Raw genomic sequence first — 26,537 nt, forward strand, 5'->3', positions numbered from 1 at the left:
GGTAGGGTCTGAGCCCAAGGGGCTAGTTGTCAATGGGGATCTGCCGTCTCTACCGTAAGTCATTGTGGGGTTAAGTGCAAACAGTCCCCGGATGGCAAGTACAGTGCCTGGCCCATCGAACACCCAAGACCCCAGCTCTAATTATTTCTTTTTCCCATGGATTCTTCCTCGCTCATCTGCTCTCCTTTTTGCCTCCCTCTCGCTACCTCTATTTCTGTGTGTGTGTTGGGCATATTTCCATACATGTCGTGTCCCAACTTCTCCCTGAAGAACAGGCGTCTGGATAGCCATCCAGGTAAAGCACCCTACCTCAGGCCATCATTTTTTCAAAGATTCCCTTTTTAAGTAATCTCTACACACAACGTGGGGCTTGAACCTACAACCCCAAGATCAAGAGGTTCATGTTCCAGCGACTGAGCCATCCAGGCGCCCTCAGGCCAACATGCACCAACCCCACCTCCTACTGTTGGACACGGAGTCTCATTCCAGTTGTTCTCAGTTATAAATAATGTGCAACCATTTCATACGGAAATGTATTTGTGACACAAACAACCTCTTCAAAGACTCTTAAAAATCTCCAGTCGTGCATTTGGACACCAATGTCAGTCATGGGCCATCGTCCCCGATGGCCATCACTGGTCTTGAACCTTAGGCATTACTGACTTTACAGTTAAACTCCCCCCCACCCCTAGTCCTTCCTCCCCCCCATCATGCTCTTCTAGGCAATGGGAGTGTGTTTGTGTGATTTCTTCTGTACAGCTGAGGATGTCTCTGAATTCTAGAGCAACATCTACCTTTCAGGCACAGATGGGGTCATTCCAAATTTCGCTTTTGTGAACCTGTCTGTGTTCTGTGTCGTTAACTCATGATCAGGAAATGTCCCCTCATTCTGCCACTGGAGCTGGGTGTTACCCCGGCTTTGTGGGCTGGGCTGAAGTTCCAAGGAGTATGGCCGTTAACCACATGCTACGTAAACTGTAAATCATGGTGTGGGGAGAGGCAGTGTGGAGGGCAGGGGGAAGCCAGTGGGTATGACAGCCACCCAGGGCCTGGTGCCACCCAGAGGGTCTCTGTACGTGACCCAGTTAAGGCCCCCATGTCCACTTCCTTGCTGGTTCCAGTAGGAGCTGCCCCTGCCTGCTCCCCTCGGTCCACACCAGGTTGGGGGGCACTCACGTGCCACACGGTGCAGCTGATGTGGGAACCTTGGCCTTCCCATGACGGCTTCCTGCACAGCAGACAGGTGGAGGGGGCTCAGGCAGCCACACCGTCTTCTCTCTCCCCTCCCCCGGACGCTGCCCAGGTGGTGTCTGGGCTGTGCTCCCGGACTTGTGCTTCACCTGCCAGCCAAGGGCCTGCAGCTGCATTGGCTCATTTCCCAATCTGTAAAATGGGAATCATCAGCCTCCCAGGATTGCTTCAAGGATTCCATGAGGCCAGGGAATGACAAACACCATCTGGTGTCATCATTTAACGAAGTCGGCTCTGCAGCCCCGGGGCACCAGCCCTACCTCTTCTGAGGCATCACGCTCCTAGGGCTCCTGCAGGCACGGGAGATAGTTGCCACTTTGCAGGTTCCAGCATCTAAAACCTCTTTATCTGGGAATCTTCTCTGTTATGAATCTGCGCTCACCTCCCACTATAGGAATGGAGTAGGAGATGCCAGAGACGGGTGTCCCAGGCCCCCTCGCAGCTGGGGGGCAGGCATGTGACTGGGGCTCACCTATCCCATGCACCTGCCTTGTTGGGAAGCCAGTGAGGTGACAGACCAGGGACAGGGGTGGAGGGGCAACATGGGGCACAGGGGGGGTCCCCAGCAGTGGAGGCAGTCATGGCAAACACTGTGGATTTAGTGGCCCCTCCCCTCAGAGACGCAGAGGTTTTGGACCACAGTTCCCGAGAGTAAGTGTGTTTTCAAAGGAACGGCATGGTGGCAGCAGTCTCACGTGGACCCAGAATGCACTTAGTCCGTCGGTCAGAATTTCAGGACCAGGGACAGCGCCCCCTGAGACCTTGGCGCCCTCTGGTGGCCCGCATGAGGAGCAGGACTAGACCTGAGCTCTTTCAGCTGATGAGCCACCGCCCAGAGACAGGACAGGGGCCAAGGAGGGAAGGAGAAAGCAAGGCGTAAGGAGAAATCGGAGGGAGTGCGTGGCAAAGGTCCCAACCATAGGCAGGAACAGTCACTCCAAATGTTCCCAACGGCTCACTTCATCTGAGAACATGAGTGGGGGAGGAGAGGGCCCAGATTTTGGTTTATGAAAACATGTACTCACACTCAACCGTGGAATCACTCAGATTCCACAATTATCAAGATTCTGCAGCATTGGCCCCGTCCCCTCCCTTTTCCCACAGGCTCATTTTCCTTTCTGGAGAATTTAAATGACGACCACCCCCCTTCACTTCAGCACGCTTATTTCTTGCACCAGCAGAACCATCATGTGCCTGAGGACATGAGGGTAACTCCTTCCCCAGCAGGGCTCCTGATCTAATATTGAGTGCCGCCTCCTGGTCTTTCCTTGCCCCTGACGCAATCCTGTACGTTTATGTGTGTGTCCAACCGGTCGTTCTGCCACCTGCAAAGTGCTCAGTGGTCTGGGACGAATGTATGGAACTCTAGCTCCTCCCAGTGGTCACAGGGCTCGACTCCACTTGACTCCCAAAGGCCACCCTCCACAGAGCAGGGAGACGGATCTGCACCACCTCCGCCCCCTCCAGCCTCATCCCTGCCCCCACTGCTGGGTCTCTGCTGCAGCCACGCCTGGCTCCTTCTTCATTTCTCCGGAACACGCCAAGGGCCTTTCATTCCCAGGCTTTACCCCGGCGGTGCCTTCTGCCTGGGATTCCCTTCCCTGCATCTTTCTTATTATGGATGGCCCTCCTCCTCCGAGAGGACTTCAATGGCCACGCTCCATCTGGAGCTGCCAGTCCCTGGATCCTCCTCCTCATTCCATCCTCTTCGTCATGCGTGTCAATGTTGGAACCCCTCTAATTGGTCGACTTGCTTACCACCTTGGCTGCCTCGCTCCCAGCAACTTCCCCAGGGCTGCAAGTGCGCCTCGCACACAGGGGGAGCCCTCTTCAGTGAATGCGCAAACCCATTCCGGCCCTTCCTGCGCTGGCCCCCAAGCCTGTTTCCCGCAGATCTCATCAGCAGGAGGAACAAATGACCCCCGAGACACATCTCGGTGAGCACGGGGTGGTGAAGAGTGAACTCTGGGTCCAGGTTTACGCGACCCAGTGCCCAGCTCTTCACGGCTATGGGATGCTGGGCCGGGGCCGAACCCGTCTGTCAAATGGGGTAGTCACGGCACCTGCTGACGACTATGGAGAGAACGAGCATGAGCTGGCATGGGAAGCATGCGGGATGGACCAGGGCTGCAGCAAGTCCCGTGTAACTGAACCTGTGTGTGCCTCAAGCCGACGTGACGGCCACCACTGCACCCAGGAGGCCAGGGACCCAGCCTCCCACTCAAGCCGTGCCATCTGGGAAAACCTCAGCTATTTCATCTGCAAGATGAAACTGATGATACCTGCGTCCTTCCTGCTGTATGGATGGACCACCAGGGTGGGAGGCAAGTGCCCTGGCCCAGGGGCTGGCTCGGTCCCCAGCTGGTCACCTAGCCTTTCTCTCTGGCCTCCATCCTTATCTGGAACAGGAGAGCAGAGGCGGTTTGCTGCACCATCCTGTAATTGGCTAATGAACTGGCTTTCGGGGATGACCTAGCTTCCCAGCACCCGATCGGCCACAGAGCAGGTGCTTGGTGAGGGGAGGCCATGACTAAAGCCGCCCTCTCAGCCCTTGAACCACTGAGCTGTGACATGCTCATTTCATAAGACATAGTTCCAGGGGGATTGAAGTTCCTGGTCTGTATGAAGCTGGCACCCAACGTCCACTGGGTGCTGGGGATCGGCCGCCTGCCCCGCGGCTCCCCGACCCGACCCGGCAGTCCAGCAGCTGGACACAGGCGTGCATACAGGGAGGGCGCCAGGAGGGCATCTAGAAGCCGCAGTGCACCCACGATCACTGGCCAAACCCCAGACGTGGGAAGAGGCCCAGGACAGACTGCTCACGGCCTCTGAAGGAAGCAAGCCGTCTGACACCTTGGGCTTGGGCTTCCGGCCCCAGGCCAGTGAGACACCTTCCCGTCTGCAGACCTTGGGCGAGGTGGCCCTGGAAAGCTGCTGCCACGACGGATGGATGTCTCAGATCGCCCTGCGTCATTGCTACCAGTGCCCGTTCTCACCCGGCGCAGCACCCCCGTGTTTCTGATCGGAATAGGACACCCTAGCCCCTAGGGACAGGGTGTGACCCCAACCGGGGTCTCCAATCTGGGCGTGTCGCTGGAGGTGGCAGCACAGCAGTCACCCCTGCCTTGTGGCCCATGTTCTTGCTGTAGGACAGCACCCACTTTCAAGGTGTGGCCTCGAGCCTGAAGCAGCCTGAAAAGCCATCTGCTCCTTACTTGCTGTTTGACCTCAGGCCGGTCACTTAACCTCTCTGTGCCTCGGTAAAATGCAGCAGCAAGAGCACCTCTCTGTAGCAGGCCGTGGGGATGAGAGCAGTTACCGAGGGGAAAGCCCTCGGGAGAGTGCCCCCCTGCCCCGTGCTCCCTGGTGGCAGCGTCTCCTGTCAGATACTTCCTGCCCCATCACCAGCAGATACCCACCGGGAGGGAGGGGGCAGGGCACCAGCAGCTCCAGGCATGTGTGGCCAGTGTGGTTACACGGGACCCCGTGCTCAGAAGGAGCCCGTGCTTGGGGTTCCCTGCTCTGTGGTCACAGGCTTGAAGTTCCTCGCTGTTTCCACATTGAATTTGTGTTTTGCAAGTGAATCCAGTGGAGCAACTGAGCATGCGCAGGGGACTGGGGGGGCCTCAGCTCTTGTGTGGTCCCAGCACCGGTCCTCCGGGTCCTGGGAGGCCTGCTACCCTGACCTGGGCACGGGGACCCCACCCTTCCTGCTCCACTTTGTCCTTTGTCCCGGTGTCCCTGGCAGGGCCCAGAGTGTGGGGTGGCAGCTGGGGGAGGTGCGGGAGACCAGCCCACGCACCCCAGTCGAAAGGTCCCTGAGTAGGGGGTTGGTGTCGGCACAATATCTATAAGAAAGAAGACAGACAACGTGAATGGTGGTAAAGCCACACTTTACTAAGAAAGTCAGCGTCTTTTATGCCATAGGGGATTACATTTTTTTTCTTTAATGATTACATAGTTTATGGTCCTTGAAAAAGTAAAAACATGTTCTGGGAAGGATCATTTTTTATCACAGAAGAGAGAACAGCCGTGAGAACAGAGGTAAAAAAACAGGAATGAGGGGGTCTGTCTCTCAAAGAATCTTCTCTTCTTCAAGGCCCTTTAGCAGCTATGTCTGGGCAAGACACTTATTATCCCAAAGAGTTAATTTTAGACAGAGGATTGTGTTTGGCCCCAACAGCAGGCAATGAGCTGGGAACAGAGATAATGTAAGGGAAAGCTGGCGTCACTCACTGACCCAAGTTGATTCAAAACTTAAAGGTATATGCCTTTTTGCTTTTGCAGAGCAACGAGAAAATCATAAGCAGAAGCCACGTGTGCGGCCCAGGAGGCCAAATGTTGTTTCACAGTCTTTCGACTTGTTCTGCAACTTCCCAAATAGTTCTCCTGCGCCCCGGAGGCAGTGCCCTCAACGTCTTTTGGCCTACTGGGCCCCAAGAGGGAGGGGAGCTGGAGGCATGGGTCTGGGTGTCCCAGGGTGGGGCCCGTCTCAGCCCAGCCGCCCTCAGCAGGCGGCACCCCAGCAGGCACCCAGCACCCTCAGCTGAGAGGCTGCGGCAGCCTGTGTGGGGCCGCCCGCTGGGCCCTGGACGCTGGGCAGCCGGGCCCAGGGAAGGGACAAGTGCCGAAGTCCAGCTCCAGCAGGTCCGGGGGTCCCTGAAGGATGGACAGTGTCGGCGAGAAAGATGGAGAGAGCCTCGAGTTTCTTCCTGGATCACCAGGCAGGCCTCTCCGCTCTGTCTGCTGTGGTGTCTTTTTTTATTGGTCAAGCGATAACATGACATCAGAAAATAGAAATTGTTCACAGTGACTAATTCTTAGTGCTAAGGTGCTTTAATCATCGAAAGTGCACAGAAACAAGTGTTACAGGAGTGTTTTTTTAGAACCGTCCCCTTCATTCTTGGTGTCAGTTCCCCAGATTAAGAAAGGAACAAACCCATCTTATTTTCTACAAGTTGGGTTTTTGCCAATAATTATGACTCTGTTTTTTAATCAATAAGTTACAACCAAATCATGCAATGTACTTACAGTGAAGTCGAGTAAATTTTATAACCAAGAGAATAACAGGATGTTTTTAGTAGAAAACCGGATAACATACACATTATGTAAGTTAGTAACATTAAAACTAAAACGTAAGTTCAGTTGTACACAGCTAGGCGAGGAGTTATTTTGTTTGGCTCAGTAACCACAAGAGAAAGAATGCTTGTTAACAAGTCGCTAGAGAAAGCCCTTTCTCTGATACAACGGGGGCCTGTGCGTTGGCCTTGGGCCTGGGTTTCCCACGTTCTTATCCATCCTCATAACTGAGGTCCGTACAAGGGAGGGTATCTGTAGAATGTGGGCCTTGGGAAGGGACCATGTTCTGTCCTTGTTTTCCAGTTCTTATCTCCAAATTAGGCTCCTTTTCTCCAGCCCAGACTGAATGCACCTCTTGTGTTTTTAACCCCTTCAAGTCTATGTTTCGGGTCTGCAAGGCTCATTAGAAGAGCCTTTTGGCAAACATCTATAGTGTGTTGATCTAAAATCTCGTATGCAGGGACAGGAAAATGTTTTCCTCATGGGGTGACTGTGTGGGGACCGTCGGTCTGATATGGAATGCCGTGAGGCCTAATTAATGACAACAGGCTTGTTTTCAACATGAGCAGCAGTGGCAGAAGGAGACGCCAGCTTCGCCTCTCGTGGCAGGAGCTGTGCAAATATTCGCCATTTCCTCGCTGTGACTGTGTCATCCAGCCCGGCTGAGGCCGGCTCCCAGCAGGGAGGGCTGGTGACTTCCCCAGTCAGGCCCGGACGCGTCAACCCCAGCTGGCAGGAGGGGCGCAGGGGCCTGGAGGGGCCGGGCGAGTCCACGCTTAGGCGCCCGGCTCCCTGTGGCCTACATGACACCAACTAGCAAAGAGAAGAGCAGGACTGGGGCGCCTGGGTGGCTCACGGGTTGCACGTCCGACTCTTGATTTCAACTCAGGGTCTGAGTTTAAGTCCCGTATCGGGCTCTGTGCTGATGGTACTGAACCTGCCTGGGATTCTCTCCCTCCCCCTCCCCCTCCCCCACCCACTCGTTCTCTCTCTCAATCTCTAAACAGATAAATAACTTGCAAGGAAGGAAAGAAGGAAGGAAGGAGGGAAGGAAGAAAAAGAAATAGCAGGACAGGCTGAAGTGAAGCCACAGAAGGAAGAAAAAGCTTTCTGTTGGCTGCTTCCAACCGCTCTCTGCCTACTGTTTGGACACAGGCTCCGCGATTTACACTGGGCGCCACGGACTATGCGGCTGGTCCTGCGTGGGATCTTCTTCTCCAACCCTTCCCGTGTTGGGTGGCCTCCTCCCAACATGGGTGTGTTCGGTATCTGTCACCCGCACACGCACGTGACCCACACACTTGGGTTCGGAGCCCAGGTCTCACTCCCAGGGCGATGACCTTGCACGACTCCTGGCCTGCGGGGAGCAGGACGCGGGGGCTCAGGGCGAGCAGGACAAGGCTCTCACGCTAGTCAGCCTGGCCCTTTTCGAGAGAGCCTAGAAGACTCTGGGCCAGTCATCGGTTTGTTCACGCACTCATTGTCCTGTGTCGACTAAGGGTGCTCTGCCCACATTCCACAGCGAACACTTACAACCTTCACCATCCCTCCTCCTCTCCCTCCTCCTCCTCCCATTCCTCTACTCTGTCCACGTCCCTGTAAGAGTCACCTTAAGGTGGCGACCGAGCGGCCATTTCTCTGGGGGCTCGAGGAGAACAGGTGCACAGACGACCTCCCTGCCCCTCACCTGCAGACCTGGCATGTCCCGCCCCATTTGGAAACAGCCAATCATGAAGCTCCAGCTTCCCATCACCCTGACAGAGGAGGCAACCTATCCATCCTGCCAAGTCCCTGAAATGCCCTTATTTGATAATCTGCCCTCCCAAGACCAAACCTGGAACCCCCTCACCCATAAAAAACCCCACCCATCGCCTACCAGGCGCGACTTCCCTGACTCCCCACTCCCCGGGTCATGGGACCTCGCCCGGGAACCGCAGATCCCAATAAAGGCTTTCTTGGCTCCATAACCTGGTCTCTTTCTTTCCTCTCATCTCTGCCTCCATCTATTAAATCTTACAGTCCCCATCCCCTTCCTTTCCCCCCTCCCCCTCCACTCCCCTCCCACCCCCTCCTCATCTCTTCCCTGCTCCTCTCTTCCCCCTCCCGCTAACCTTTGTCCACCTCCTTCCCAGTTCCCTTCCTTCCAAGTCCCCCTCCTCCCCAGCCCCCCTCCTCCCCAGGGTCCCTCCTCCCCAGAGCCCCTCCTCCCCAGTCCCCCTCCTCCCAGGGCCCCTCCTTCACTCCTGTGGCCTCAGAGAGGCAGCCCAGGAGCATGGCCCGGAGCCAGAACAAGGAGGGGGTGCAGGTGCGGGGCGCAGGCGCAGGTGGTGCGCAGGGTGTAGAGGAGGGGAGCGGGGAGCAGATGGCCAGCATGGGTGGTGTTATTGTAATTTGTAATTTTGTGTAATTGTAATGGGATTGTTTTCTTAATTTCTCTTTCTGCTGCTTCATTATTAGCTCACAGAAATGCAACAGATTTCTGAACATTGATTTTGTGTCCTGCAACCTTACTGAGTTCATTGATCTGTCCTACTGGTTTTGTGGGAGAGTTTTTAGGGTGTTCTATATATAGTATCGTGTCATCTGCAAATATAGTTTGCTCATTTTGATTGCCCTTTGGCAGTGGTTCTCAAATTTGAGCAAGCATCAGAATAACCTTGAAAACTTGTTAAAACACATATTGCTGGGGCCACCTTAGAGTTTCTGATTTATTTGGTATGAGCGAGGACCTAATAATCTGTGTTTCTAACAGCTTCCCAAGTGACGCTGGTGTTACTGGTCCTGGGACCCCCCTTGGAGACCCACTGTACTCTGTATTTTCCATCAGTGTAACGCTGGACTGTATGGGAAGAGCAGGCTTAGGTTTGTAAGAAACGGCCACACTTGCACAGCAACTGTGCACCACCTTGCACTCACCCTAGTGATGAATGCAGCTCCCGTTTTTCCACAGCCTCACTAGCATTTGGTGGCGTCAGTTTTCTGGATGTGGCCTTTTTAACAAAGATATAGTGGGATCTCACTGTGGTTGGAGCCATTTTTACTCAAAAGAAAAACTTATGAGCAAGCTGCCTCTGATATACTGAGGAAGCCCAAAAGTTGGCATTTAAAATTTTTTTTAAGTTTTTATTTATTTTTGAGAGAGAGAGAGAGACAGCATGAGCAGGGGAGGGTCAGCGAGGCTCCAGGCTCTGAGCTGTCAGCACAGAACCCGACACGGGGCTTGAATCGACGAACTGCGAGATCATGACCTGAGCCAAAACCGGACACTTAACTGACTGAGCTACTCGGGCACCCCAAAAAGTTGTAATTTTAATAAAGCAACTGTAACCGCTTTTTTTTAAACCCCCAGATGGTGTTCTGACAGAGCCAAAAAATGGAACCGACCATCAAGGTTAAGGGCAGCACAGACACCGAGTTTATTAGGGAGAGAAAGAAAAGAAAAAGCCTCTTGGGGGAGGAGGCTCCTCAAGGCGGAGGACAGTAAGGCCTCTGAGAGGAAGGCTCATGGCCGGCCCTTGTGAGGGGGAGGAAGGGGCCAGCTGCTGAGCCAGGACACCTTTCGGCCTTTTGTTCCAGGGAGTGGGTATTTCAGAAGGTCCAGTACTTTCTGCTCCGTTGTTGTGAACAAGTTGTTGTTATCCCTGTCTACCCAAGGTCAGTCTGTCTTCTGTCTCACAACCAAAACATAAAGAACCTGAGAAAAGTCTAAGACTGTAAGGACTTTACATATGTGTATGCTCGGTATTAACAGAACTTTTTTTTTTACGTTGATTTATTTTTTGATAGAGTGAGAGAGAAATGAGAGAGGAGCCACAGGATCTGAAGCAGGCTCCAAGCAAGCATTCAGCACAGAGCCCTATGCGGGGCTTGAACCCACCAACCCTGGGCTCATGACCTGAGCTGAAGTCAGCTGCTTAACCGACCGAGCCACTGAAGCGCCCCTTGCTAGAACATTTTTATGACTGCTTTATCTCTTCATTCTTCACTCCGCCATATTCCAAACTAGGATTTGTACCCATTTAATGGACAGGAAAACAGAAGCCCAAGGCGAGGCCCTCGGGCAAGCTGGATTCCTACGTTTTTCACTGCTGTTCTGAGACTGGGCCAACAGACTAGGAAATCAACTGATCTTCGCTTGCAATTCTGTGTTTAGCAAATGTGGACGCCAGTTTGCTAATGTGTGCCGAGCTCTGCCCAGGGCTTCAGGGACACAGAGCTGAACAAGAAGAAAACCCCCGGCCCCGTCCCCCGACACAGGGCCTTCAACCGATCAGGTGTTTGGACTCAACAAAACCGTCTGAATCCACCGAGCTTTCGGTCTGCTGGGACCTCAGGAAGACCCAGAACAGGCCTTGGACCCTAGAGTGGGGGAAGGGGGGCTCGGCCTTGGGAAAAGACACCCAGATATTTAGATATTTCTGAAGAACGAAAACCACACTTTCAGACAGCTGACCGCGGTCCGACTGCCCTACCAAAGAGGAGGCGGCTCCCTACAGTCGGTCTGGGGGTGTTCGTTTAGTGCAGGAAGATCGCGTTTATAACCCAAAAACACGCAACTCAGGGCTCCAGGAGGCCTCCAACAGGAGGGTACACCCGGAAGAGCTCACCCCAAAACAGGCGGTGCGGAAGGGCGCCGCACAGGCGAGGAAGGGGGAAGGGGAAACGGGGCTGAGAGTGAGGACGTGCGTGCGCGCGCTCGCAGCCGCGGCGGGGTGGTTGCTCCGCCCCCCCCCCCGTTGACGTGCGCGCGGCCGCGCCTCGTTGGACGAGAGGCGTGGCCGTAAAGAGGCACCGCCGTGTCGCGAAAGGGGCCGCAACGCTCGGGGCGCTGGTTGACGGCTGGGACTCCATTTTGTTCGCGGCTTCTCTGCTCGTAAGTCGCTCGTCTCCGTGGCTTCTGGGCGGCGAAAAGTTTTAAAAGGGTAAAAGTTTGGAAGCGTCTTCGGGAACGCTGCGGGTAAGCCTAGCGAGTCTCCATTTTCTCTCCGCAGCCGACGTCGATAGCGCGGTTCCGGAGAGGCGGGGAGGATGCGGCCCTTGGACGTCGTCGAGCTGGCGGAGCCGGAGGAGGTGGAGGTGCTGGAGCCCGAGGAGGACTTCGAGCAGTTCCTGCTGCCCGTCATCCACGAGATGCGGGAGGACATCGCGGCGCTGACCCGCGAGCGCGGCCGCGCGCACGTGCGGAACCGGAGCAAGCTGTGGGAGATGGACCATATGCTCGTCCAGATCAAGACGCAGGTGGAGGCCTCGGAGGAGAGCGCCCTGAACCATCTCCAGAATCCCGACGACGGGGTCGAGGGCAGGGGGACCACACGGTGCGAGAAGGCGGAGGAGAAGGCCAAGGAGATCGCGAAGATGGCAGAGATGCTGGTGGAGCTGGTGCGGCGGATAGAGAGAAGCGAATCGTCGTGAAGGAGGGCGGGCGGTAAGGCCGGGGGCCCGCGGGGCCCGAGGCGGGGCCAGGTCGTCGCCAGACCCTCGGTTAATCTCCCGACGAGACGCGTTTCATGAGGGTCCGCGTGGGGTGGAAGTTGGGGGCCGCAGAAATACCAGCGCGCTCAGTTCTTACCCCGGGCGAGCGTAGCGATCTTTGAAAAACCCTCTGCGTTGCCAACTGGGAAGAGCTAGGTCTGGGATGTGTTTGGTTGAAGCCCAAAGGCGCGGTCAGGAGGGTAATTGCAGAACCATAATCACGCTGGCCTGGAAGGAAACAGGGTCACAGCAGGGCGGGCCCCCCACCCCCCAGCACGGCAGAAGGAGAGCGGATTATCGAGGGAAGGCCGTTACGGCACGAGTTCAGATTTTGCCAGAAGCCTGGAGTGGGTCGGGGGGCCTGGAGAAGAGCTGGCGTCCTGCCCGGTTCACCGTGCCGCGGGCTTTGGTTTGTTTTTCCTTAGGAAGCAACATTTTAGTGACGACTCTCTCCCACTGCGTTCTAGGTTTGCAGCCAAGGGATTCTGGTCAACTGATGGAGATTGGCGGACGTCCTTGGGAAGCTGAAACCGGAGAGCCTTTTGTTTTCTCTCTCTCTGTCTCTCTCTCGTTTTTTTTTCCCCTCCTCTGTCTACACTCTGTCCTGACTTACACTACGTTTCTGCAATGGTCTGCGGTTGATGACCTCAATATACGTTTTGACTGTTCAGTGTTTTTGTTTGGGAATGTAACTTTGACCTGGAAGATGCTCTCACACGAGAATTGGGGCCTAGATTGTAAGCTGGTGCAGCAGTCACGTTTGTGCCTGGGCTTTGGTTATTTCCAACTTGTGAGGTGCTCTGCACTTTCTTGCGTGACTTGAAAGCTCCCGGGAACTTTGAGTCTGTGTCGTGTGAGACGCAAGCCTTGGAGTTTCCCAGCTCTGGAGATGCCGAAGGCGCTGCGTTGTTCCCAGAAGAGGACTTCCTATGGGAACCGCTGCAGAAGCTCAAGGAGGGACCAGACTTGGACGGAATGTGAATGGGGCTGATCTGGCTAGGACTGGATGAATGAGACGACGGGGTGGAGGAGGGTGCTGTTTGTATTTGGGGACTTTAATTTCTGTGTGAGACCAAAGGAGAAGAGATGTATTTTGTTCAAAATTTAAATTTTACGTGGCACGCTGTGGGATGTAACCTGTCTGGTCAGCCTGTTTGGACAACCCGACTCCGCCTTGTTTGACGAGGAACCTAGACTAGACAAGATCTTGGCATTCTGTGCAAGCTGTGTAATGCCCTGGTGCATCTCAGGGGATTCTGGGTAGGATATGGAAGAGATACCTGCAGAGGCTCTTGAGGGGCCAGAAGGGAGAGGAGGACTGTCTGCATCGGACCCTACACTGGACAGGGACTGGGTATTTTTGAAGTTCGTAAGTTGTCCTGCTATTTGTTCATTTGATTAGCAGACCTGACAGGCATTTGAGGTCAAAACCCTACCATGTGTAATAAAAAGGAAAAAAAAAAAGTGACCATGTTAATAAAAGTATTCATTTGCTTGAAAAGACGAAAGACCTGATCGGGTTATTGACTAAGAAATGTTATTTTTTCTCCAAATGACATCTTTTCCTTTGTCATCGTTGCCAAATGGAGAACGACTTTCCTAAGCCTCTGATCACGGGGAAGAAGTAGCGCCTCCGGCTGCTCCAGGAACTGGTGGAGGGACGGGCGGTCTCGGTTCTTAGTGTAGGAAGGAGCCTCTCAAAGCCCTGTGGTCCCGGCCGCTGCCTTCAGACAGCGAGGCTGAATATTTTCAGGCTTCTAGCCTGGAAAACTGGAGCGTAATTGTGCTCTAGGCCTTGCATCAGGAATATTCTGGTAAGGCGTTCATTCAAATGGGCCACACCAGCCCCTCCCAGCCCCTTCAGAAGCGAAGGGCTTCCTCCCCAGTTGCTGGAACTGTTGCTCACAGCCCTCAGGTGCTCAGTCCTTTTGAAAACTGCCTCTGCCTCAGAGAACTGCCTTCGCCAAGGCCAGGCCCCCGCTCCCGGGCGGCCCATATCCAGTGACTCCCGGGGCCGCTGAGGGCTCTTCCCCTGAGGCCATCTCTCAGCTCCCTGTGGCTCTGCTCAGGCATTTGCCAGGACTGCCTCCCGGCCCCACTGCTCTGCCTGGTCTTCATGGGCCTTCCCTTCCACAGGAACCAACCTCTAATAAATTTCACAGGCAATATAATTTTCATCTTGGAGTCGGCTTCCGCGGAAGCCCAGTGGATGAATGTAAAACAATAGGAATCCACGAGTTGCAAGGCTCCGGGTCATGTCTCTGGGACAGTTAGGAAACATTTCAAAGCAAATAGCATGGCCTTGAAAGAGGAAAACAGCTTCCAAGGACAGGAAGAGAATGAGGGGCATCTCCGGCTCGGGGAACAGTGGGAAAAACCCCTGGAAGTTCCAAATTTTCTCTATAGGTTTCAATAGTAAGAAGTGGGTAGGATGGAATTATGAACCAAGAAACCGCCACCACCAAAAAGTGAAATTTGCTAAAACTAGGACATTAATAATGGGTACCCTACAACGAACTAGCTTCCAGACTTTCCTGATTTCACCAGTTACTAGTCTAATGCCTGTTTTCCTGTTTCAGGGGTGCCGCACTGCGTTTGGTTCATTTTTTTTTTTTTAAGAGACCGGAAGAGCGCGGGCAGGGGAGGGTCAGAGAGAGAGGGAGACACAGAACCGGAAGCCGGCTCCAGGCTCTGAGCTAGCGGTCAGCACAGAGCCCAACGCGGGGCTCGAACCCACAAATGTGAGATCATGACCTGAGCTGAAGTCAGACCCTTAACCGACTAAGCCACCCAGGCGCCCCAACATTTGGTTAATTTTAAAATGAGTAATAAAATGGCACAAAATTCAAAAGAAAAATGACCCACTCTCCCCCTCTTCCCAGGTGCCATCTAGGAAGACAACGGCTTACCAGTATCTTGTATGCCCATCCAGATATGCATGTTTGAATGTGTACGTAATATAACTCTCCCCAATGCTGGCGAGTTTGGAGGGTTTTTTGTTTTTACGTAGATGGTAGCACACTGTACATGTCCTCTGCTTTTTCCGCCTAAAGCTGTGGTTAGAGGGTCTTAGCCTACTAAACATCTAGCTATGCGTTCTTTCTTTAAGTGGCTACATGGTGTTCTCTGCTTATTGTCCTATGAGCTGTGAAGTAGTCAGAGATGATTACTTAAAGGTTTGCAAAGTCTTGCCGCCACTAATTCCAGAGTCCCCAGCTGCTGAAGTCTGTCCCGGATCGCTAGCGGTCGGAGGAGCAGTCAAATCTCTTGTACTTTCTAAGCAAAGAGTGTTCCAAGGAACCTTTCTGAGGGGCAGTCTTCTGAGACCGCACAACCGCATCACTGCGTACGGCCGCGGCGGCCAGGATCTTTGATTACAGATCTGGATGTCCTCTACCAGCCCCAGGCGCTCTGTCCCTTTGGGCTGTCCTTCCGCGTTGCGGTCACGGACGGCTGTGCAGAGAGGGCCGCTGGGGGTGGTGGCCAGGTTCCCTCCATTGCACAGACTCCCTGAAGCTGGGGCCTGTCTTAGCTCAGGTGCTTGAGGTGTGACAAAATGCGACCACAGACAGAGGCATGTGGACTGTGGGGGCATGGAGGTCAGGAGAGACCCCTGAGAAGACACAGACGAGGCGGTATGTAACTGATGAGACATGGGGGCAACGTAGGGGCCCCTGGGCGGCTCAGCTGGTTAAGTGTCAGACTCTTGATCTCAGCTCAGGTATTGATCTCGGGCTCGTGAGTTCGAGGCTTGCGTTGGGCTCCACACTGGGCGGTGCGAAGCCTACCTAACAAGGAGAGAAAAAAGTGGAGGCAAAGTGTGTAAAATGTTCACAATCTGCTGGTCTCACACTTGGTAAGAGTCAGGCTGGGAAGACCCCCAAATGGCCCTGCAGAGGCCACTGTATCCAGATGCTTCATCAGCTGACATGACCCCTGGGAAGAAAGCAAATTTAATCGTAATGACATGGAAAGACCGACAGTAGCCCAGGATGCAATCAACACTCGGGTGGGCGTCCACACAAGTGACTCCGGGGCCCGGCTCCGCTGGGAGAGCTGTGACTCTTCACTTCGGCCTCGTGCGTTCAGGCCTCACGTCGGGTGCAGAGCTTACTTTAAAAATAAAGTGGAAAGCGACTTGTTTTTATTTTTTTTTATTTTTTTTATGTTTTTATCTATTTTTGATACAGAGAGAGACAGAGCATGAGAGGGGGAGGGGCAGAGAGAGAAGGAGACACAGAACTGGAAGCAGGCTCCCGGCTCTGAGCTGTCAGCACAGAGCCTGATGCGGGGCTCGAACCCACGAACGTGAGATCTGACCTGAGCCGAAGCCGGAGGCTTAACCGACTGAGCCACCCAGGCGCCCCAAGTGACTTGTTTTTAAATGGCTCCCAAGTGAAGGGAGGATGCTCCAAAGAGTTCTTCACATTGCTGAAAAGTAAGACCCTGGAGTCCAGGCGACCACGGGACAGAAAGGCGGGGAAACAGGAGATCTGGCTCCCAGGCAATCCGCTCCTGCTCTCTGTGGGATCGTGGGCAGGCCTGAGGTGATTTCCAGCACTGGCATTCTGTGTGGCCTCTAGGACTAAAGGTCTCTGGCACAGAACGCTGTAGTGCTATTCCCTAGTGCTATTCACCAAGTACACTCCGAGTCTCCACCTTCCAGGCACCCAGTAGAACTGGACTGGGGGCACCTGGGGGGCTCAGTCAGTTAAGCGTCCGGCTTCGGCTCAGATCATGATCTCACTCACAGTTCGTGGGTTCGAGCCCCACATCAGGCTCTGTGCTGACAGCTCAGACCCTGGAGCCTGTCTTCAGGTTCTGTGTCTCTCTCTCTCTCCAACCCTCCCCTGCTCATGCTGTCTCTCTCTCTCAAAAATAAATAAGACATTTAAAAAAATTTTGTTTTTAAAAAGAGCTGGACTTCCCAGCCCTCTTGTGTGGGGGGAGGGAGGGAGGAAGCGGGAGAGTGAGGAGACCAATCCAGGTCGATGCGCTGTGAGGAAAGCGCACATCTCTAATCCTAGCCTGACCCTCCAACAAAGACCCCGCCCCCCAGGGTCCTCTCTGGGACCAGGACCAGGACCAGCAGCATTCACGATGGCGGTTGACCAGCCGCCCACGTTCCTTCGGTAAGTGTGGTTTCCTGCCGACAGGTGATGAACATGCAGCACAGAGAAGGAAAACCAAGTTGTTCTAAGCGCTGAGATTCAGGGAGTGTTAAAGTGACACGACCTACGCTAACCGACAGCTCTTCTCGCCTGTGTCTTAATGAAGGGGCGTCCTTCCTTCTTCCTAGGCCTCCATCCCATCGGCCTCTATCCCCACTTGCTCAGGGCATTCACTGTCCAAACGACAATCTTCTCCGTCACTCATTCTTTTGTGGCCGTCAGTTTGTTCTGCTCTCAACTCCAAGATGCAAAAGTCCCAGATTTGAGTCCCTGGTCCTGGGACCCTCCCCCTTCCCGGGAGCGGGTAACCATGGAGTGGTCGGAGTTTCCACCATCTTCCAAAGACAAACGCAGATTTGTCGCCTGGTTGACACTGGCCAGATAAACAAATCCATCTGCTTTCGGGCTGCTCTGAGCGAGAGCTTCCCCCGGTCAGTTCCGTTTCCCCTTCTCTGATCCCCGTAATTCTCCGCAGCTCCTTTCTCCAGTCTCTATCCCATCCCTCCTTCCTTCAAACTCCATGATTCACAGAATCCTCCATTCCATTACTCCCAAACTCACCCATATTATTCTTTGCCTCTTTGAAGGATATTTCTTTACCACCAGCAGCGACTAGACTCCGCCAAGCACTGGGCTTTCCTGCAGCCCCTGGTGATGCTTTCTAGCCGCACACAGCTGATCAGGGGCTGCATTTTCCATCCTGAGCTAATACACGGCCGGAAGGAAACAAAGAGTAGAAGACCAGGGTTCTGACAAGGACGTTGTTAGAGCAGCGGACGTAAACACTGAAGGGATAAGCGGGGAAATGCAGGGCAGGAGAAAGTCACTAATAATGTGAACTGAGAGGTCAGTGAGGTTAAAAAAAAAAGGTGTTGGAGACTATGGCACACATGTCACCCAGGAGGGGGGGGACATGGCCAGAAAGGAGGAGGGCTGGGCAAGGATCGAGCAGGTTTGGGGCGATACCAAGCCCCAAGGCACCCCTGGGAGTGAGCGGCCAAGGAACATCAAGGAGCCCAGCAGATGTGCGGAGGGCGTGGGGGCCCAGGTGCGGGTGGGACGGAACTCCTCCAGGATGCCAGGGTATGAGGTGGCACGGAAAGCCAGGAGCGGGGTGCCACAGTGTGCAATGAACGAGGGGCCGGAGGATGAGAACAGGGGGAGGCACAGAGGGCGGCAGATGAGCGGCGAGCGCTCTAAAGGAACGCCGCCTTAGACAAGAGGAAGGGCGAAGAGCGCCGTGACCATGACCGGAGGAGGAGGCCAGCCCCAGCTCCTGATGGGGGCGGGAGAGGGGTGAGCAGCCATCCCTTCACGGCCTGAGGACCACGCGGCACAGTTCTCTGGGGACAGGCCGCCCAACGGGCAAGGAGGGGTGGAGGGCAGGGAGCCAGGCAATGGCTCACCAGGTCCTACAGGCCCAGAAGAGTGTCTGAGGTGGAGAGCATTATGGGAAACTTGTCCCAAGACTAGCGCCCTACGCCGATTTCTACGTGGTTCATCAATGGAACAGATGGGGTGAGGAGCACAGTCAATTTAAACATTTTTTTTAAAGTAATCTCTCCGGGCGCCTGGGTGGCTCAGTCGGTTAAGCATCCGGCTTCGGCTCAGGTCATGATCTCGCAGTTTGTGGGTTCAAGCCCCGTACCAGGCTCTTTGCTGTCAGCTAGCTCAGAGCCTGGATCCTGCTTCACATTCTGTGTCCCCCTTTCTCTCTGACCCTCCTCTGCTTGTGCTCTCAAACATAAGAAACATTAAAAAAAAATTTTAAGTAATGTGGGGCTGAAATTTACAACCCCGGGATTAAGAGTCGAACGCTTTACTGTCGGAGCCAGCCAGGTGCGCCCGGCATGGTAATTTAGTCCTGAGTGCAGGCTGAGGGCGATGGCCATGGCCCTGGCACGACCACCACGGCAGAACCAAAGAAGTGGCAGCCCGAGGGTATGAAGTCTGCTTCCTCCAGCAGGTTCTTTGAAGGAGATGTGAGGGGCCACCACGAACTGGTCATCTGGGGCTGAAAATGGCAGGATTTCTGCATCCCAACCTGAAAGAGGTTTTTGTTTTTTTGAGACAGAGACAGAGCATGAGCGGGGGAGGGGCAGACAGACAGGGAGACCCAGAATCCGAAGCAGGCTGCAGGCTCTGAGCTGTCAGCACAGAACCCTACGCGGGGCTCGAACCCACGAACTGCTAGTTCATGACTGAGCTGAAGTCGGAGCTTTAATCGACTGAGCCACCAAGGTGTCCCTGAAAGAGTTTTAAGAGATGGTTCCACGAGCAGAGTGGCGCAGCGGAAGCGTGCTAGGCCCATAACCCAGAGAAGAGATGGTTCCAGGGGCGCCTGGCTGGCTCAGCAGGTTGGCCATGAGACTCTTGATCTTGGGGTCCTGAGGTCAAGCCCCACATTGGGCATAGAGCTTACTTTAAATATATGTATGTGTATTATATGTGTATATATATATGTGTGTGTGTGTGTGTGTGTGTGTATACACCCCTGGGTGTCTCAGTCATTGAGCATCTGGCTCTCGGTGTCGGCTCAGGTCCTGATCTAACAGTTTGTGAGTTCGAGCCCTGCATTGGGCTCTGTGCTGACAGTGCAGAGTCGGCTTGGAGTTCTCTCTCTCTTCCTCTCTCTCTGCCCCTCCCCTGCTCACACTCTCTTTCTCTCTCACAATAAATAAAACTTAAGTATTATATATATGTATAAATTAAAAATTTTTTAAAGACAAACGTTGTTCCAGAGGAAGCCATCTTAGAGAAGAGCCAAGCCTGAGGCCCAAAGGTCTTTCTCCAGCACGTTCTCTAAAGGTTCTTCCCCAGATAGCAGGTGCCGGTCAGGCAGCGAAGACCAGTTTACCCCTGTCACCTTCTTATCATCAAAGCCACTGGCTCCACATGGGCACCACTGAGTCGAGAGACTAGAGAAAGGACAGAGCACAGAGACCCGTTGACAAAAACTAGTCTTCACCAGATTCACTGATGTAATTACAGGCACGGGGGAACTGAGTGCAAGTAAACAGATGGGAACCATCTTGGGGTTTTGAAGAAATTATATTGGCAAAGAAATGCCAAGCAGGGAGTGCTGGATCCGTGGTTGTTCAACCCTGCAGGAATTCCTGAGCCCAGCACCTGCAGCAGCAGGAAATGGGCTGGGAAGCTGCCCTCCCCCACAGGCTGCGTACTCGCAAGGAAGCGGCTCCCCAAGTCTGGCACGGACACGCTGTGCGCTGCCCTTGGGGAGGCTGGAGGCCGGCAGCCGGCTTCCCCCAGGGAGTTCTCCAGCCAGAGGAGCACACATGAAAGGCACGATCCTCTTGCAGCTCAGGGTCACGGGCTCTGTGCCACCACCTCTGCTCTGGTCTGTGCACAAGCAGCAACCCCGGTCCACAGTCCGAGAGAGTAATCCAGTCCAGTCACCTCTGCCCAACAGTCAATCTTACGTTTTAGAAACAAACTGACTGATGGGACAGGAAAAGAAACATTTGAGGAAGACAACTGCTCAGACAGATGAGAAGTGCCAGAAATGCCCCACAGTTACCTCCTGTTGTTACAATGTTAAACTCCCCCTCTGGATGTGCATCCCAAACCCTAATAGGGAGTCAGGCTCTGGAGATTATTCTTCTCAATCTTCTTATTTGTACAAGTCAAGACGACCTTGTGAGACAAATCCCCCAGGATCATCTCTGTAACTCAAAAGTCACCAAGGGGCAGAACCAATGAGGAGAGAAGTAGCAAAACAGTGGTGGGCGTGGTTTTTAAACTGCCACAGCTCTGACCGTTACGTTCAAATGAAAGGGTTTTTTTTAATTTTTAATGTTTTTTTTTTTTTGAGAGACAGAGACAGCGCGAGGAGGGGAGGATCAGAGAGAGAGAGAGGGAGACACAGAATCTGAAGCAGGCTCCAGGTTCTGAGCTCGCTGTCGGCACAGAGCCTGACGCAGGGCTCGAACCCACAAACCATGACATCATGACCTGAGCTGAAGCCGGATGCTTAACCGACTGAGGCACCCAGGTGCCCCAAATGATAGGTTTTTTTAAGTTTATTTACTTATTTTGAGAGAGAGAGAGAGAGAGAGAGAGTATAGCCCAAGGAAGAACAGAGAAAGAGAATCCCAAGCAGGCTCTGAGCTGTAGGTACAGAGCTGGACACAGGGCTCAAACTTCTCAACTGTGAGATCATGCATGACCTAAGCCAAAATCAAGAGTTGGACGCTTAACCAACGGAGCCCCCAGACGCCCCTCTATGATGTTTCTTAAACATCACAGATTTGAAAGAATTAGAAAAATTGTCAGTAGTAGAGCTTACCAAGGTTTCTAGAAACAAAATCAATATATGAAAGTCAGTAATGTTTCTATGCACCAGGAAGAGAAAATACATTTTCTCAAAGGTGTCATTTGGTCCACACGTAGATAAATGGATAAAGACGATGTGGCATGCCTATACAATGGACCATTACTCAGCCACAAAAAAGAATGAAATCTTGCCATTTGCAACAACGTGTATTATGCTAAGCAAAATAAGTCAGCCAGAGAAAGACAAATACCAGTTGATTTCACTCATATGTGGAACTGAAGAAACAAAACAAAATGAACGAAAAGGAAAAAGGGTCAAAAACCAGACTGGCCACTCTAGAGAACAAACCAGGAGCTGCCGGAGGGCGTGTGGGCAGGATCACATTACGGATAACGTGAAGGGGATCCATGAGCACACGAACCGTGATGGGCACCGAGTCATGTACACAATTGTTGAATCGCTGTATTGTACACCCGAAGCTAATACAGCACTGTGTTATTTATACTGGAATTTAAAAAAGTAAATAAATAAAAACTAAACCCAACTACCTCTGGAGTGCCTGGATGGCTCAGTCGGTTAAGCCTCCAACTCTTGATTTTGGTTCAGGTCATGATCTCGCAGTTCATGAGACCCAGTCCCGTGCTAGGATTCTCTCTCTCTGTCTCTGCCCCTCCCTCCTCCATCTCTAAATAAATAAGTAAACTACCTCTCAAAAAGTAATAAAATTTGTAATAGGATCAGAACTTTTTAATGGTGTATTATTTTCTTAGGATATTGTAGTTGCCACCAACTGGCCTAAAGCAGTAGAAATCCATTCTCTCAGTTCAAGAGGACAGAAATCAGAAATGAAGGTTCTGGCAGGGCCACGCTCCCGCGGAAGTCTCTGGGAGGGAATCCGTCCTTGTCTCGTCCAGCTTCTGGTGATTGTTGGCAAGCCTTGGTGTTCCTTGGATCAGTTCAGTCCCTGTCCCCGCTGTCACACAGCCATCTTCCCTGTGTCTCTGTGTCCTCACGTGGCCTCACGTGGCCTTCGTGTAAGGATACCTGTATTGGATTTAGGGCCCGCCCTAATCCAGTATGGCTCGTTTTAACGAATTACAGTTACAAAGACCCTATTTTTCAAGAAGATCACACTGAGGGACAGAGTTTGAAGAGTGAGACACAATTCAAGCCAGTACAAACGCAACTAGGAGACGTTTAACAAAACATACGGAAAGTCAATCTGCCTAAAATTAGAAAACTGTATGGAAATGCATTACAGAACAACTAAACGGATGGACAGAACTGGCATTCTAATTCTTTTCCAGATTGGCCCGTTGCGGCAAAGAAATCTCATCAGGTGGGCCTGGTTGTTGTGGTTCCACGACTTCAAAGTCAGAGCGAGCAGAAAAGCCGGGCTGTTCCTGAAGAGGCGGGAGCGGGGGGGGCGGTTATCGGGCTTAACCGGACATCAGCTCTTACTCTGCAGCTTAATTACTCCAAAGTCATTAAGTCACTGGAGTAAACGGCCAGCGATGGAGCCTAATGAACAGAAGGCAGACTGAGCGGCTAAGAGATTTAACACCTGACAGTCGTTACATTGTAGACCAGAGGAAATGGAGAAATCCTCAGTGAGCAGAGACCAGATAACTGGGCACACCCGTGGGGAAAACTGCACTTAGATTCCCGCCTCAAGCCTCCTTTCTGGGTAGATTGCCCACAACCATGAAAAAACAAACATTAAAGCTTTTAGAAGAGACTATAAAGGAAAAATGTTATGACCTCAGGATAGAATTTCTTAAAATAAAACAGGGGGAGGGGAGGATGGAGAAGCATAAAAGAAAACCTTGATATTTTGTCTTCATCAAAACAAAACTATTAACTTGTACAAGAATGTTTGGAGCAGCGTTACTCATAATAGCCAAAGGGTAGAGACGCCCCCGTGGCCACCAATCGGAGACACATACATTGTGGCCTATCCATGAACTGTGATTCAGCCCTAACAAGGACTCGAGGGCTGATACGTGCTACAGTGTGGATGAAGCTTGAAAATATTACACAAAGTGAAAAAACCCAGACACAAAAGGCCACATATTGTAGGAGTCTTCTTTAAAATTTTTTTAAGTTTATTTATTATTTTTTTTAGAAATCTGTACACCAACATGGAGCTCTGACTCGTAACCCTGAGATTAAGAATCGCGTGCTCTTCCCACTGAGCCAGCCGAGTGCCGCTGTATGATTTCTTTTACTTATTTTAACGTTCGTGGGTTCGAGCCCCACGTCGGGCTCTGCGCTGACAGCTCGGAGACTGGAGCCTGCTTCAGATTCTGTGAATCTCTCTCTTCTCCTCCCCCAATTATGCCCTCTCTGTCTCTCAAAAAATAAATGAACATTAAAAATTTTTTTAAGTTTTAAAACTAGAGAAAGCTGGCGATAGTATAACACTGTGAACACACGAAATATCACTGAAGTGTACACTTTATGGTGATTTAATTGTATATTCCATGACCTTCATCTCAAATTGTTTTAAAGACTAGAGCATTCATGGGCGCCTGGGTTGTTCAGTCGGTTAAACGTCCAGCTTCAGCTCAGCTGAAGAAGTGGAAATAAATGCAGTGTCTAATGGGAATGGAATTTCAGTTTGGGAAAGGTGAAAAAGTTCTGGAAATGGAAGTTGGTGATGATTGCACAACATTGTGAATGTGCTTAATGCCACCGAATTGTAGGTTTTTAAGTGGTTAAAATGGTAACTTTCATGTTATGCATATTTCACCATAATTTAAAATATTTTAAAAATGTTTACTTATTTTGAGAGAGAAAGCATGTGAGCAGGAGAGTTGTGGGGTTGGTGGGGACAGAGGAAAGAGAATCCCAAGCAGGCTCCACGCTGCCCGTTCAGAGACGGACACAGGGCTTGATCCCACAACCCTGGGATCATGACCTGAGCCAAAAAAACCCAAGTGCAGATACTCAAATGACTGAGGCATGCTGGCACCCCAAATTTAAAAGATTTTTTATTTTCTCTAAAAATTTGTTATTTTTTTATTTTAAAAAATTTGTTTAATGTTTATTTTTGAGAGAAAGAAACAGAGCATGAGTGGGGGAGGGGCAGAGAGAGAGGGAGACACAGATTCTGAAGCAGGCTCCAGGCTCTGAGCGGTCAGCACAGAACCTGATGCAGGGCTCGAACCCACGAACCGTAAGATCATGACCTGAGCCGAAGTCAGACACTTAACTGACTGAACCACCCAAGCACCCCTAAAAATTTTTTAATGTTTATTTATTTTTCAGAGAAAGAGAGAGACAGACAGAGTGCTAGCAGAGGAGGGATTAGAGAGAGAGGGAGACACAGAATCCAAAGCAGGCTCCAGGCTCTGAGCTGTCAGCACAGAGCCCGACGCAGGGCTCGAACCCACAAACCGTGAGATCATGTCCTGAGTCGAAGGTGGACGCTTAACCTACTGAGCCACCCAGGTGCTCCAAAATATTTTTTAAAGTAAAATCTTATGTTTATCAAGGAACCTTAATCAAAGTGTCAAGTTAGGCCCTCACTCTCTGTACTTTCTCGATTTTTCTGTATCCCCAAAACTGCTCTAAAACATAAAGTCTGTTTTGAAAAGCATAGTCAAGCCTCAGTTGGGAGAAGATATCTGCAGCAGGTGTCCGGGTTGGCGGGGAGGACTCTCAATTGTGTGAAAAGATACAATAATAAGGTTGTGGCAAGTCCAGAAGGGCCTTTATCAACTTTCCCCCATTCTTTGGCTCACGACTGACTTTCTCCTCACTTCATGTAAATCTCTGTGGACTAAGTGTCAAGCCCCACTGGCAACCAGACCCCTCCGACACTAGTTTCCTACTGACGCTGTAAGAAAGTACCACAAATTTAGCAGCTCAAATCAACACAATTTTTAAATTTTTTTAAATGTTTTATTTATTTTTGATACAGAGAGAGACAGAGCATGACAGGGTGAGGGGCAGAGAGAAGGAGACACAGAACCGGAAGCAGGCTCCAGGCTCTGAGCTAGCTGCCAGCACAGAGCCTGACGCGGGGCTTGAACCCACGAACCTGAGATCTGACCTGAGCCAAAGTCGGAGGCTTAACCGACTGAGCCACCCAGGCGCCCCTCAAATCAACACAATTTATTTTCAGAGTTCTGAATGTCACAGTGAGCAGACTGCTCTGCTCTGGGTCTGCCAAAAACAAAACCCAGGGCTCAGGGGACTGTCTTATCAGAAGGCTCTAGGAAGAAACTACTTCCAGGAGCATTCATGTGGTGGTAGAATCTAGTTCTTTCATGTTGTAGAACTGAGGTCCCTGTCTCCTTGCTGGCTGCCAGCTGGGGGCCACCGTAGTCCTGGAGGCCTCTCTCTTATCCTTGCACGCCACTTGTATCCCAGCACCACCAGCGGTGCTAGTCCTTTAAAGGTTTGAGATTCGCCCAAAGTCTCTCGGCCTGCATATTCCGAAGCTAGGGTCCAAATCCCAGACCAAATTCCACCAGCTACACAGCCCACTAACAATACCGTTTGCACCTGCCTGATGCTTTCATCAAGTCTGCAATGGGCCTCGATGCCCATTTCCCCCCGCGAATCCTTTGAATAACTCTGAAAGGTATTCCCAAGTGGGACTGCTGGCTCCATTTGATCCACTGGAAAGTTCAGTCCCAAATATGCAGCCCTCCGCAGGCGGGATCCCCCAATCTTTCCTTTCAGCCTGTCCTGGGGGCCACAGGCCTGGAACACAAAGTTACCGACTTATCCCCTCCCCCACCTCCACCCCATAGCATTGTACACCAAAAAAAAAAAAAATTCCTGAAGCCCTGCTGGGTGGCAGGCCTTGAGAGCACTATGGGGACCGAGGGGAGGAACTGATTGCAGCCGTCGGTTTCCTGGTGTTCTGGGGAAGTCTGCATTTCTGGGGTGGGAGAACCCACTTTTGCAACTCAGGGTTAAAACCTATGCCGTGAACCCCCTGCCTCCTGAAGACCTGACCCCAGGGCCTCGGCAGAGAAGAGCCTGGACGTGGGAAGCGAAGGTGCACAACTGCGCGCGCGCGCGCGCGCGCGAGACCCCCAAGCGCTCGGCGCGGGCGCCCCTCAGGGTTCACACAGGGGGCGGGGCCGTAAAGGGCTCCCGGCGCTGTCGCGAAAGGGGCTGCGAAGGAGCCGGGCGCTGGCGGGCGGCGGGGGCCCGTGTTGGATGCGACGTCCGCTGTTTAAGGGGAGAAGTTGGGGGAAGTTTGAGGGGAAAGGAGCCAGCGCTCCGAGCCCGCTGCTCCGCCCGGAGGCGCC

General features: G+C 52.5%; 1 protein-coding gene across 1 annotated transcript; it reads left to right on the plus strand.

Annotated features, from left to right (window-relative positions):
- Positions 1–11,097: 11,097 nt before the first annotated feature.
- MRFAP1 (Morf4 family associated protein 1) lies at positions 11,098–13,310 on the plus strand. The gene is made up of 3 exons (XM_029932900.1): positions 11,098–11,203; positions 11,322–11,755; positions 12,270–13,310. Exon 2 carries the CDS (start codon positions 11,359–11,361, stop codon positions 11,740–11,742), a length of 384 nt encoding a protein of 127 aa, XP_029788760.1. The 5' UTR covers positions 11,098–11,203; positions 11,322–11,358; the 3' UTR covers positions 11,743–11,755; positions 12,270–13,310.
- Positions 13,311–26,537: the final 13,227 nt, after the last annotated feature.

The sequence above is a fragment of the Suricata suricatta genome, chromosome 1 (assembly GCF_006229205.1).
Source record: "Suricata suricatta isolate VVHF042 chromosome 1, meerkat_22Aug2017_6uvM2_HiC, whole genome shotgun sequence".
NCBI lineage: Eukaryota > Metazoa > Chordata > Mammalia > Carnivora > Herpestidae > Suricata > Suricata suricatta.

Bases quoted from the DNA above. Each gene is read 5' to 3' on its own strand.
- MRFAP1 (XM_029932900.1), top strand. From the start codon at position 11,359: ATGCGGCCCTTGGACGTCGTCGAGCTGGCGGAGCCGGAGGAGGTGGAG.